The 12,451-nt window shown below is 34.5% G+C and overlaps 1 protein-coding gene across 1 annotated transcript; it reads left to right on the top strand.

Moving 5' to 3' along the window:
- The first annotated feature begins 4,945 nt into the window (after nucleotides 1-4,945).
- On the top strand, nucleotides 4,946-12,140 carry LOC116016885 (DNA (cytosine-5)-methyltransferase CMT1-like). The gene is made up of 21 exons (XM_031257324.1): nucleotides 4,946-5,289; nucleotides 7,002-7,042; nucleotides 7,138-7,237; nucleotides 7,718-7,825; nucleotides 7,906-8,025; nucleotides 8,108-8,204; nucleotides 8,317-8,492; nucleotides 8,594-8,659; nucleotides 8,759-9,028; nucleotides 9,165-9,223; nucleotides 9,311-9,377; nucleotides 9,566-9,895; nucleotides 9,970-10,038; nucleotides 10,124-10,210; nucleotides 10,320-10,407; nucleotides 10,510-10,598; nucleotides 10,695-10,796; nucleotides 10,878-10,921; nucleotides 11,035-11,104; nucleotides 11,197-11,300; nucleotides 11,679-12,140. Exons 1-21 carry the CDS (start codon nucleotides 5,014-5,016, stop codon nucleotides 11,848-11,850), a joined length of 2,535 nt encoding a protein of 844 aa, XP_031113184.1. The 5' UTR covers nucleotides 4,946-5,013; the 3' UTR covers nucleotides 11,851-12,140.
- Nucleotides 12,141-12,451: the final 311 nt, after the last annotated feature.

A 12,451-nucleotide genomic window follows, 5' to 3' on the forward strand; every position in this document is an offset into this window, starting at 1 on the left:
GAGAGAGAATCAACGATGGGAGTTATTTTAGTCAGAAACTGCGGAAAAATGGGTGTGATTGTTAGTGTTAGGGATTTGCTCATTTATATACTTATATATATGTAATGAGGTTGGTTTTAGGGTTATATAATTGGGTTGGGCTTTATTTTTCATTTTTAAAACCGAAATTTTGTTATATTTATATTGGTTTTGGTTTTGAAAGTTAAATAATTGGCCATTGTTTGTTTTTTGTTTGTTTGTTTGTTTGTTTGTTTGTTTTTTTTTGTGCCGAATTATGGTTTTTTTTATATAATGGGGCTAGTTTGTTATGTTAATAAATGTGATGGGGTTTGGTTATTTTGTTGGGTTGAATTTCATTTATCGAACAAAAGGCTAATCATATAAGACCATTCAAGACATCTCAAAGATAAAGTACAGGTATTTGAGTTATGGGTTTAATAAGGGTCAAATTGGTAACTGAATGTAATCTGAAAGTGCAATTAGGCAATCGAATAAAAAAAGGTGCAATTACACAATTCAATAAACCAAATTAGTGTGATTTCACATGGTAGTCTCCCCTCCTTTCCGGTTATCTACTTATGTGGAGGATGAGTTTGGCCTATTTTTTCTCTCTCTCTCTCATTCCCTCTTTCATCTTACAGTGTATCTTCTCCTTGCCGGGTAATTAGAATACGCACTATATTGAAGTAGAAATCCCCAAATGAAGTGTAAAATTTCCAAATCCACTTTGAAATCCCTATAAGACTACTTGGTTCACCGTTACTTCATTGTCAAACCCTAGGTTCATCTGTCACGGTTGATTTTGTTAAGGTACGAGTTTCTCATTGATTTCTTTATTCCTTCAATTTTATTGTGTGTTTTGGGTGTTTGTGTTTTTTACCAGTGTACAAAGCATGCTTTAATGGTCCTAACATTTCTTTATTACTCTTATAGTCTAATTCCGCAACATATCTTTTTGTGATTACTTTATGTTTTTACATTGTGGTCCAGCCTTGTCGTATGTGGTTTTTATGATGCGCATTGTCTAATGGAGCACTGGCTAAGACTTGTGGACCCTAAACCCTAAAAAAAGGAAGAACATTACTTAGTTAGGGGTATGTATATAGAGTTTTGAGTCATACTTGTTGTCTCGCTAATGTAGAAATCATAGACTCGTAGTACACCATGGAGGTAATTTTGTTTAAAAAAAGTATATCAATGGGGATGTTTAGAATGTAAACATTGATCCAAATATGCTTTCATACCCACATTTAGTGGAGTTCATATAGAAAGGTCAATATGGTAAAATTGAGACGTTGCATTATAACTCCTAACTGTGTGAGTAGTGAGTAAACCCTCGACAAAGGACCATAAGGAGGTTGACCAACTCAAACCCAAGGGCTTGAGGTTCAAACCCACAACCTCTTGGTTGCAGGTGTAACTCTCTTACCACTTGGGCTGCCCTTATGAGCGAAGATAGTGACTTTGAGAATGATATTAGAGGGGTTACACAAGATGATGAAGTCATGATTGATGTGGAGTTGCAGTATAAGGGTAAAGGAAATGAGGTTAACTATATGGACACAGTTAAGTGTAAGATTAAGGGCAATGTTAATGACCCAGAAGAAGGCAAAAAAAAAAAAAAAAAAAAGAAGAGATGAGGGTGATGTATGTAGTGAGGATTATTATATGTCTATACAGACTCACCAACCTATGAATCATAACTCATAAGACAAAGGTCCATGTGATATAACACCTCCATCAAGGAAATGTAAACTGCCATCTTATAATCCACAATGTGATTTCCCTGAACTAGAAAAAAGGAATGTTGTTTGAGGATGCAAGACAATTTAAGACTTCCATGATCAAGTATGCAATGCACTTTAAAAGATATATATTTCTAAAAAATGAGAGTACGAAGGTGAGGGTGAAATGTGTTGAGGGGTGTTATTTTCTTTACCATGGTAGTTGGGAAGAAAGGTATAGTTGTTTCCAGCTGCAAACCTGCATACTTGAACATAAGTACAATTGTAAATACAAGTTGAAAATGGTAACTCAAAAATTGTTGCACAGAAAATATGAGGATATAATTATAAAAGACTCAATCATGCAACATACCAAGCTTAGAGATACTATACAAACTGACTTGAAGATTAATTTGACAATTAATATGATTAGAGTGGCACAAAAAAAATGTGCTTTAAAGAGGATGAATCTAGGGTATTAAGAACATTTTAAGAGAATCAAAGACTACGCTCAAGAGTGTTTGAATTATAATCCTGGAAGCATTGTTGTGATGAAAATTACTAGGGAAGTTATATAAGAACCTGCTACATTCCAAAGGATTTATATTTGTTTTCAAGCCATGAAAAGTGGGTTTATATGTGGGTGTAGACAGATTATTGATTTCGCTGGTTATTTTCTTAAATGGGTAATGAAGGGTGAGATCTTAGCTGCTGTTGAGAGTGATAGTAACAACCATATATTTCTAGTAGCTTGGGTAGTTGTTGAGATTGAAAACACGGAGTCTTTGAGATGGTTTTTACATTTATTTGTACAGGACATGGGTATCAATAACATCTTTCACTGGACAATAATTTCATATCAACAAAAGGTAATTGTTTCTATTTTATTATTTTGTTATGACTTAGGCAGTTTCTATTGTGTTTGTGCAGGGATTAGTCAATGTGATCCAGTAACTTCTACCAAATGTTGAACACATGAATTATGCTAGACATATTCATGCTAATTGGAGCAAGAAACACAAAGGCAATGTATTGAAAAAGTATATTTGGATGTGTGTTAATGCAACAACTAATGAGTAGTTCAATGCAAAGGTTGGCCAATTGGGATTAAAAGATGCACAAACTAAAGCTTATTTGGCCAACTATCCTGCAAAGTTTTGGTGTAAGGCATTTATGAGAATCGAAGTGAAATGTGATTTTGTAGACAACAACATGTGAAGAATTTAATGGAAGAATTGTCAAGGCAATAACCAAACCAATCATCAAGATGTTAGAAGATATAAGGGTTTCTACAATGACAAGGGTTGCAATATGTAGGAAAGAGGTTGAATTATGAGATGTTCCATTTGTAAACAAAATGGACATTCAAATAAAATTTGTTATTTCAAAAGTTCTATGCCAGTCAATGCTTCAAGTTCAACTTCTACTTCAACTCCAGTTACTGCTTATGTTGTAACCCGATCTACTGTTCCTGCTTTAACTCCAACTTCGGCTTCAAGTATTGTTTCTATGACTACTAAACAATGAAAAATGTATGTTGGATTTAGTGTGTACGTCAACCCAACAAGTTGAGCAAAAATATTAGATGTAAGTGAATCGTAATATTAATTTCATATAGTATGGATATTAGATATAATTTGTACGACTAATCTATTCAATTTTATGCATAATGTAGCCATGACAAAAGAGGACAACAATTGCTATATGTAGGAAGGAATGCAAGTGTATTGGACAAGAATAATTAGTAGTTTTGTAAGAAGGAATACAAGTGCATTGAGCATTAGAATGTTTTGGTATATATTGGAACTTTGATGTATTTTGCCCATGTAATTGCAATAAAATTGTTTCGGTACTAGTTTTGTAATTGTATTTTGGTCCAATTGTGGGATCTTTGATGTATTTTGCCCATGTTTTGTAAAGAGGAAACTTGTGTTGTCATATAGTAGCACAAGAGCATTAAAACCTCTTGAAGTTTGATGGTAAATCATGTTAGAAGAATGAATTGAATCAGAAATTCCTCTTCGTTTTTATTAGTTAAATTATATTTATCCTTATATTCTCATTTAGATCATAAATTTTCCTTGTGCCATTATATTTAGATGATAGTGCATACATTGTGAGTATGTGATGATTGAATTCACAGGAAAAGGTAAAAAGAGTTGAAAAAATGAGACAAAGATCTGTTAGTTACTAGTTTCCTACTATTGGTATTGACCTCATGTTGCTACTGTTGTTCTTTGTATGGATTCATTTTCTTAATATGTATGTTCATTGCAAATGTAACATCTTTAATATTGTTGTTCTTTGTATGGAGCAATTGAAATGATTAAATGGTTATTTCATACATTCATCTATTGTACGCATCGATATTTGATCTTGTTTGTTGAGTCACTGAGAATTACATCATTCCAAATACTTTGTCGGGTCTTTGGCTGAGCATTCAATTTTTTGGAGCTAAGTTTAATGTGAGGGAATTAATGTCAAAATCCAATTTAATTACTGCATATCAATAAGAAGCCTTCATTGAGCATTCAATGCTAGTCAAAATTAATATTAATTGATTTAGAATATAATTTAGAGATACATGAACTGAAAATCGCTCATGCCGCCATACTCACCTTGTTCAATGAATGGAAGATTAATTATAAATTTGTTACCAAGTAGAGCAATAAAAACACATATACCATACACACTTTCATTTTAAAAATTGGTTATTAATTTTTATCCAGCAGTAAATTGCATCAACCGCGCCAAATGTCCCAATTATTTGCTTTCCCGCTTCCCCTCATCCTTTAAAAACTTTCACCACTCCCAAAAGTAAAACTCTTTTACCAGCCAATTGAGCCAAGGTATAAGGTAAATTCTTAATACAATTTATGATATTTTTAATACAATTTAATTTTGTTTAATTTATGAATTATTAAACAAGAACAAAATTTGATTTACAAAATTATTATATCAAAATAAAATTTATCAATATACACATTTTCTTAACATAAAAAAACAACCCTCAAGAAATTAACTTAGTAATTCCTTACTTGACTTGATGCCTCGTATTAGTGTGTGTTTGAATGTGTGAATTAAGTCACTCATGTATAAAAATTAATCTAATTTTCGATTTATCTTTGCAATAACTTTAGGGTTGGAACCTAAAAATTTATTGTTCTTCTGAGTATATAAAAAACAATCACATTTTTTTTTACCATCACTTGAGCCAAAACCACTGATCATTTCTTGATCTTTCACCCATTTCTTCCTCTAATAATCCCTCCCTACATTCGCCACTCCCATGCCTCGAAAACGGGAGGCTTCAACTCCCAGGCGGAGGTCTAAGAGAGGGAGGCCTGAGCCGGCGGAGGAGGAGGAGGAGGGTTTGGGTGGAGTCCCGGCTGTGGAGGAAGAAGATGGCTCTGCTAGCGTGATTCTGGCAAGGTGTAGCGGCGACGAGCCACCCAGGCGGAAGGTGCAGAGGGATGCGGTGGCAAATGAGGATGAGAATGTGTTTATTGGTGAGCCGGTTCCGGAAGTGGAAGCCAGGCAGCGCTGGCCTCACCGTTATCAACAGGTCTCATCCTCCAAATTCATCTCTCTTTTTTATTTATTTTATTTATTTTTTTAAAATTTTGTATGGAATTATAGGGGTGCTATTGCTTTTGTAAAGTCCAAACGTAAAAGGGGAGTTTTGAAGATGTGCATAGTTCATTAGTTCTGACTGCATTTTGATGTTATGTGTGATTTTTATTTATTTTTTTTTTTTTTCAATTTTGAGTTGTGGACCTGTGGATAGGACGTAGGAATGGACGTCATGTGGGAATTCAGTATAAATTTTCAGATACTCGAAGTTAGGACATGTGTAATCAGTATTCATACATGCCCCAGGCATTGTTTATTTCGACTGGGTTATATACCAAGTTTTATGTTGTAGTTTGGATTGTCCATAAATGAATATTTCAGCACAAAATCATAATGCAACCTCCCAAGTTTTCAACATTCAGACAATAACAAAATTCAACAATTATCCATCTTCTCTCTGGGGTATTCATTTGACACAACATTTGGAAATATAAAATGGTTAAAGGGAGGAGACTCAAGTTGTCAGGAATTTGGTTTTGGGTTAAGATGTGTATTGAGTTCAGGTGCCAACCATAGTTCTGTGTTCCCTGGAAACAAATGTTCCTCTTTGTGTTTGATCACAGTTTCTTTTTCCTTTTCCAGATGCACTTTAATGCTTTGTGAATTTCAGTTCTTAAGTTTGTCAATGCATGTGCTTTTGTACACCCAAAAGAAGTAACTAAATCTATTTCTTGATTCATATCTCAAAATGAATGCACCTGAACTTCTCAGGCCCATCTCTTACAACATGTGCATATGGCTTCCCTCTATACCATTTATGTAGTATTTTCATCAGTTCTATTTGTGTTTCATATTTTAGGTTGTTTATGGTATCATGTGTACCTATATTACAGATGAATACCAAAACTTGCATTAAACTTTACCTTTGTTATAATCTAAGATTAGGCTATACTCATTCAATTTTGCTATAATGCACATGGGCCAAACCACACTATGTTCTCTCGTATTTTATTCTAAATACTACCGGTAGACAACCGGGCAAACTGGGCTATAATGCACATGAGCCAAACCACACTAAAAGATTGGATCCAATCAATTAGCTAGTTTAACCCATAGCCATATAAACCCATATGTCCTCTCTTATTTTATCAATGTAAGATTCTTAACAACCTTAAACTTGCTTTCCTACTTTAAATATAATTCATAATTCTAAATATCTATGAAAAGAGAATAGAAAGCTGCTTCATTTTGCAGGTTTTCAAAAGGATAATATTACTACCTTAACTGTGTGTTTTCACTTTTCTGATGCACTTCTGAACTTAATCTTGTGACATAATGTTCATTGCGTGAGCACTTGGTCAATATACCAGCAGCCTTCCTATGTCTAACAATCTTTAAATGCTTAAAATTTGACACCATCTATATAACTATGTATACTAAAGCAATTGATGATGACACTACCAGTCTACCATTGTGTAATTGACATATATACTTATTCCCTTTGAAATGCTTACCAATGCTTTTCCAAATTATTTTTATTCAAATTGATGGTCATGCTATATATAACATTCTCAAAAACATGCATAACACTTTTTAGTTGTCATTGCACAATTGTAATGGTATTGAAATTAACCTGCCTGGCTTTTTGCTCTGCCTTTTTTGGTTGTGCTAATTATTTATTCAATTTAGTGTTGTTGGTAACAGCCTAAGGAACAAACAAATGAAAGAAGCCAGCGCTTAAATAGGCAAGTTATTATCATTGTCATATATGGATTTGCAGTTTATTCTATGCATTTAATTTTGAGTATGTACTGATATAGAGTTAAATGAATTGGTGCAGTCAGGATGAGCTTGAAGACATAATTCTGGCCAAATGCCATTTTACTAGGCTGAAGGTTGATGACCAGATTTATTGCCTGGAGGATGATGCTTATGTGAAAGTAAGATCCTAATGTATTTGTTTGCTATGGTTATTTTACATTTTAAGTCTTGCTACTTTGATATACTTGTATTTATACATTTGCCTATTTTGGTTTTTATTTTTTTAAACCAGAGCACTAGATGGAGGTATTTAGCCATTTTTTCAGAAGGATTGTATTTATAAGTTAACAGTGGATGTGGATTAAACTTTGTTTTATAACTAGAGAAATCACCTCAAATCTTATTTCTTTTAGTCATTGGGAGAGAATAGAATATACTTCTAGTAATTCATGCGGTTTTAATAACATTAAAAACCATGCTTAGGAAAGTCAAGTGCAAATGCTTGGTGTAGTTTTGAATTTCAGCAGTATCTTGATAAGAGAAAACAAGACTCTTAAAACTAAAATGCATATATTTTGTAATATTTAGTGTTCCCATGTGAGGCCAATGCCATGGATCTCGACAATGTTTATTTACTTGCTTGATTCTTTGTTTTTTAGGCAGCGGAAAATGAAGAGAATTATATCTGTAAAATTGTTGAGATGTTTGAAGCGGTTGATGGGACACGTTATTTCACAGCTCAATGGTTCTATAGAGCTAAAGATACTGTAAGTAATTGGAAGTTGCTGGAGACATGTGATTTAGTTGCTTTCTAATGTTATGGTGCTCTAACAAATTTCATTATCAGGTTATTAAAACGCATGACAATTTCATTGACAGAAGGCGTGTCTTCCTTTCTGAACTTAAGGATGATAATCCCATCGATTGCCTTGTCCAAAAGTTGAATTTACATTGCCTGACCCCTAATGTATGAATCATCTTACTTGATTGATAAATGTTATCAAAATACTATTTACCAGAGTTCTGATTCATATTCAATTCTGGTATAGGCAAATTCAGATTTTACAAGTGTTCAAGTTGAGTGCGACTTCTATTATGATATGATGTACCTTTTACCTTACTCAACATTTATAAGCTTGCCTCCTGGTATTTCTCTTTCTCTTTTTGTTCTGTTAGTAAATGAATGAAATTGTAGTTCAGTCTTTGTTACAATACATTCAATTGGAAACTGGTAAAAGGGACCATATTTGTCATTCAGATATTACTGCTGAAGCTGTTAGTGAATCAGATTCTACAATATCCTGCGAAAATGATACTGCAGAAAGCAAAGGCCGTGCGTTGGAAAAGATCCTCCTTGATTTGTATTCTGGTTGTGGTGCAATGTCCACTGGTTTATGCTTAGGAGCTGATAATTATGGTGTTAAGCTTGTTACTGTAAGCTCCAAATTGTCTCCAAAATCTTGGTTTTCAAACATGGTTTTGCATTGCATCTGACACTGCTATGGTATTATATTGATAATTTTTTTCAAATGTAGAAATGGGCAGTGGATTTTAACAAACATGCATGTGATAGCTTGAGATTGAATCATCCAGAGACACAGGTATTCGATGAGTGTATATTACTCCATATGATTTTACCTTCTACTTATTGTATTTGTTTCTAATTCTATTTTACATTGTGTGTGCTTTCATTAAATCAGGTTAGAAATGAACCCGCTGATGATTTTTTGTGTCTCTTGAGGGAATGGGAGCGCCTTTGTGTTTCCTGCTCCTTAATAAAAAGCAACTCACTACCACACCCTTGTCTAAATCTTGCAAACCACAATAATGGCGAGAGCTATAATAGTCATGAAGAAGATGATGAAGAGCCTAGAAGTGACACAGATGATGAAATATATGACGTTGAACTAATATTAGATGTTTGCTTTGGGGATCTAAATGAAACAGGAAAGTCTGGACTGTACTTCAAGGTACTCAGTTGTTTTGCTCCTACTTTTAGTTTGTATTAGTTTGAATGGATACAGTTCTTTTCCTCTTTAAATCATTTCCATATTGTAGAAATCACAATCTGTGTTTTATGCATTAAATTTTATGAATTCTACCTAGATACGCTGGAAAGGTTATGATGCAGCTGCTGACACATGGGAACCTATAGAGGGTTTGAGGTATGATTTGAAAAATTTATTAACCAATATTGTGATTTGTGTTCTGTTTTACATTAATTCATTTAGTCTTTGTTGTTTGGTATGTAGTGACTGTCAGCACAAATTGAAGGAGTTTGTAGAAAATGGATTTAAAGCAAAAATTTTGCCTTTGCCTGTAAGTTCACACTCAATGCTCCCTTTCCCTATATGAGCTATTAACTTGATTATTATTTCTTTCTATGGTTTATATTGAGACTTTATGCTTGATTCTTGAGTTCCATTGCTTCACTAGCGAACTTGTTTACTTGTGATTTCTTTATGTGCACAATTTTTGGATTATGATTTGAATTTTATTTGATTCAGGGTGATATTGATGTTATATGCGGTGGTCCTCCTTGCCAAGGCATCAGTGGATTCAACCGTTTTAGGAAAACTGAGAATCCGTTGGAGGATCCCAAGAACAAGCAGCTAGAAGTTTTCATGGATATTGTAAAGTTCTTGAAGCCACGGTTTGTACTGATGGAAAATGTTGTTGATATAGTCAAGTTTTCACACGGTTTTCTTGGGAGATATGCACTAGGTCGACTTGTAGGGATGAATTATCAAGCACGTCTAGGAATAATGGCAGCTGGAGCATATGGACTCCCACAATTTCGAATGCGTGTTTTTATGTGGGGTGCCCTTCCTGGAGAAGTAATATCAAAGCTTTGTTGTGTTTGACAGAAATGTGATTGTCTTCAACAATTGACCCTTGTCTTATTTTGCAGAAGTTGCCGCAGTATCCCCTGCCAACACATAATGTTGTTCTGCGAGGTTCTGTTCCCACAGAGTTTGAGGTAGATTTTTCATATGCAATTCTGTATGCATATGAACTTCTAACCCTTTGCTTTATGGTTAACTGTAATCTATTTCTGAATTCAGTCAAACACCGTTGCATATGATGAAGGACATGGTACTCGAGTAAAGAAGGCGCTTTTCCTTGGTGATGCAATCTCTGATCTTCCTCCTGTATGAGAAATCTTCATGTTCCATTTTTGCAATAATATCTCCTATTGGTTCTCTTCTCCATAGAATAAATATAGACTGTACTTTTACTAGTTTATATCAATTGTTTTAGGTGGAGAATGATGAATCAAGAGATGAAAGGGAATATGTTGATGAGCCTAAGAGTGGGTTTCAAGAATTCATAAGATTAGGGAGGGATGGTGAGTATCTATGTATTAAATTGTTTAATATCTTGCATTTATCTACTTGCTGACATATATGCATGTATATTTGGTTTTCCTGATTGAATTTCATTATAATAGGAATGCCAGGGTGTATTTTGTATGACCATTGCCCGCTTCAGCTAAATGAAGATGATTATACAAGAGTGTGTAATATTCCCAAGTTGAAGGTATATGAATCTATTCAGTAACAGTAATGCACTTGAGCATACCGATAAAAAATCTGTAATTTCATAATGTCAGCATTTCATTTTGGGTTATTTTAGGGTGCTAACTTCAGGGATTTGACTGGTGTTCTTGTTCGCGATAACAAAGTTGAATGGGATCCGAAAGTTGAAAGAGTGTACTTGCCTTCAGGCAAACCCTTGGTATAGTTTACTTTCTTGATTATGTTGGTTTGTTTCTTGACTTGGTTCCCAGTCCTAATCAGTCTTTGCAAAGCTGTGCAGGTTCCTGACTATGCAATGACATTCAGTGGAGGGACTTCCTCAGAGTAATTACTAACATTTCCTTTTTCTTTGTAATTTTATCTGCCCTTTTTTCCTTGATAACTTTTTGTCACTCATATATGTTGCTCCTCTTTGGCTGCTTGTATGAAACTATTAGGCCATTTGCTCGGCTTTGGTGGGATGAAACTGTTCCAACTGTCGTAACAAGGGCTCAGCCTCATAATCGGGTAATTTTTATTTTAAAACTATTAGCAGATTTGTATATCGATACATGGATTTGTACTAAAGCTGCCTTGTATTTTCTTTTTATACTTGCCAGGCCATTTTACATCCTGAGCAGGATAGGGTTCTTACAGTCCGTGAAAATGCACGGTTGCAAGGTTTCCCTGACTACTACAAACTTTGTGGACCAATTAAAGAAAGGTAATGTTCTTGATTAGTCAAAATACTGGGCATTCAAATTTTTGTTATTAGTTGGGAGAAATGACAGGAAGTGGAGATTGGTATGTAGATTATCCTTTGGAAGAATCGAATCACTAATGGTTTGGTATAGTCCAAATTACTAGTTGCCTAAACATAATCATCTTTGTGATAAGGCTAGTCAAAGCAACTTAATTTCAAGCCCAACCATAGGAGGGAATTGAAGGATGTGTTCTGTTTAAACTAAAAAATTTAAACTAATAGTAGTACTGCACACTGATATTATATATATTATATGCTCATCAGGGGGTTTTAGGGCTTGCTATGCAAGAATATGTGATTTGTATCTATCTCTTTTCATTGTTGGTTCTTTTGATTTAGATACATACAAGTGGGGAATGCAGTTGCTGTGCCAGTGGCAAGAGCCTTAGGATACTCACTGGCAATGGCCTTTAAAGGACAATCTGGGACACAACCTTTGCTCCGTTTACCAGAGGGATTTCCGGAAGCTTTCGTGCCTGCCAACCAAACATTGTCTGAGGCATCTCGGTGATCCCATGATAACTCACATACGCTAATGCATTCTTAGAACATTGTGTTAACATTCATTCAGGCGTTAGAATATGATAGTCTATTCTTGTAATGTTTTAGTTCATGGGAATTGGGAAGTAATGAGGTTGATCAGTTCTTTTGGCAATGTCTTCATTGCCTAAACTTGCCACCCTCCAAACAAGACTGGATTCTGTACTGATTGAATTTCAATCTAGTCCTTTTCTCATTCTAGACTAAGAATCAGGTTATATTTCTTGAAGCTGTGAACTGCAGTGTCAGGAGAGTTACACATACACTCGGTGCAAGTTAATTAGTGTTAATGTCCATGGCCTGCAAGGCTGCAATTATAATTGTGTGAACTCTTGCATACTTTCATTGAAGCACTCATGTGCCCTAACCAGTTTGTATGCTAAAAATGTATAATTGTATTAGCCAGTTGTGCAACAGTCTTATAAGCAAGGGGAAACATTCAAAGAAACATCTGCATCCAATCAAAAGTAAACAAGCGCCATAATGCAAAGGAAAAACTTAGATTCATTACCGGAAACGATTTACTGCCACATGCAGACAATTAAGATTAAAAAAAAAAAAAAAAAAAAAAA

Source organism: Ipomoea triloba, chromosome 4 (genome assembly GCF_003576645.1).
Source record: "Ipomoea triloba cultivar NCNSP0323 chromosome 4, ASM357664v1".
Taxonomy (NCBI): domain Eukaryota; kingdom Viridiplantae; phylum Streptophyta; class Magnoliopsida; order Solanales; family Convolvulaceae; genus Ipomoea; species Ipomoea triloba.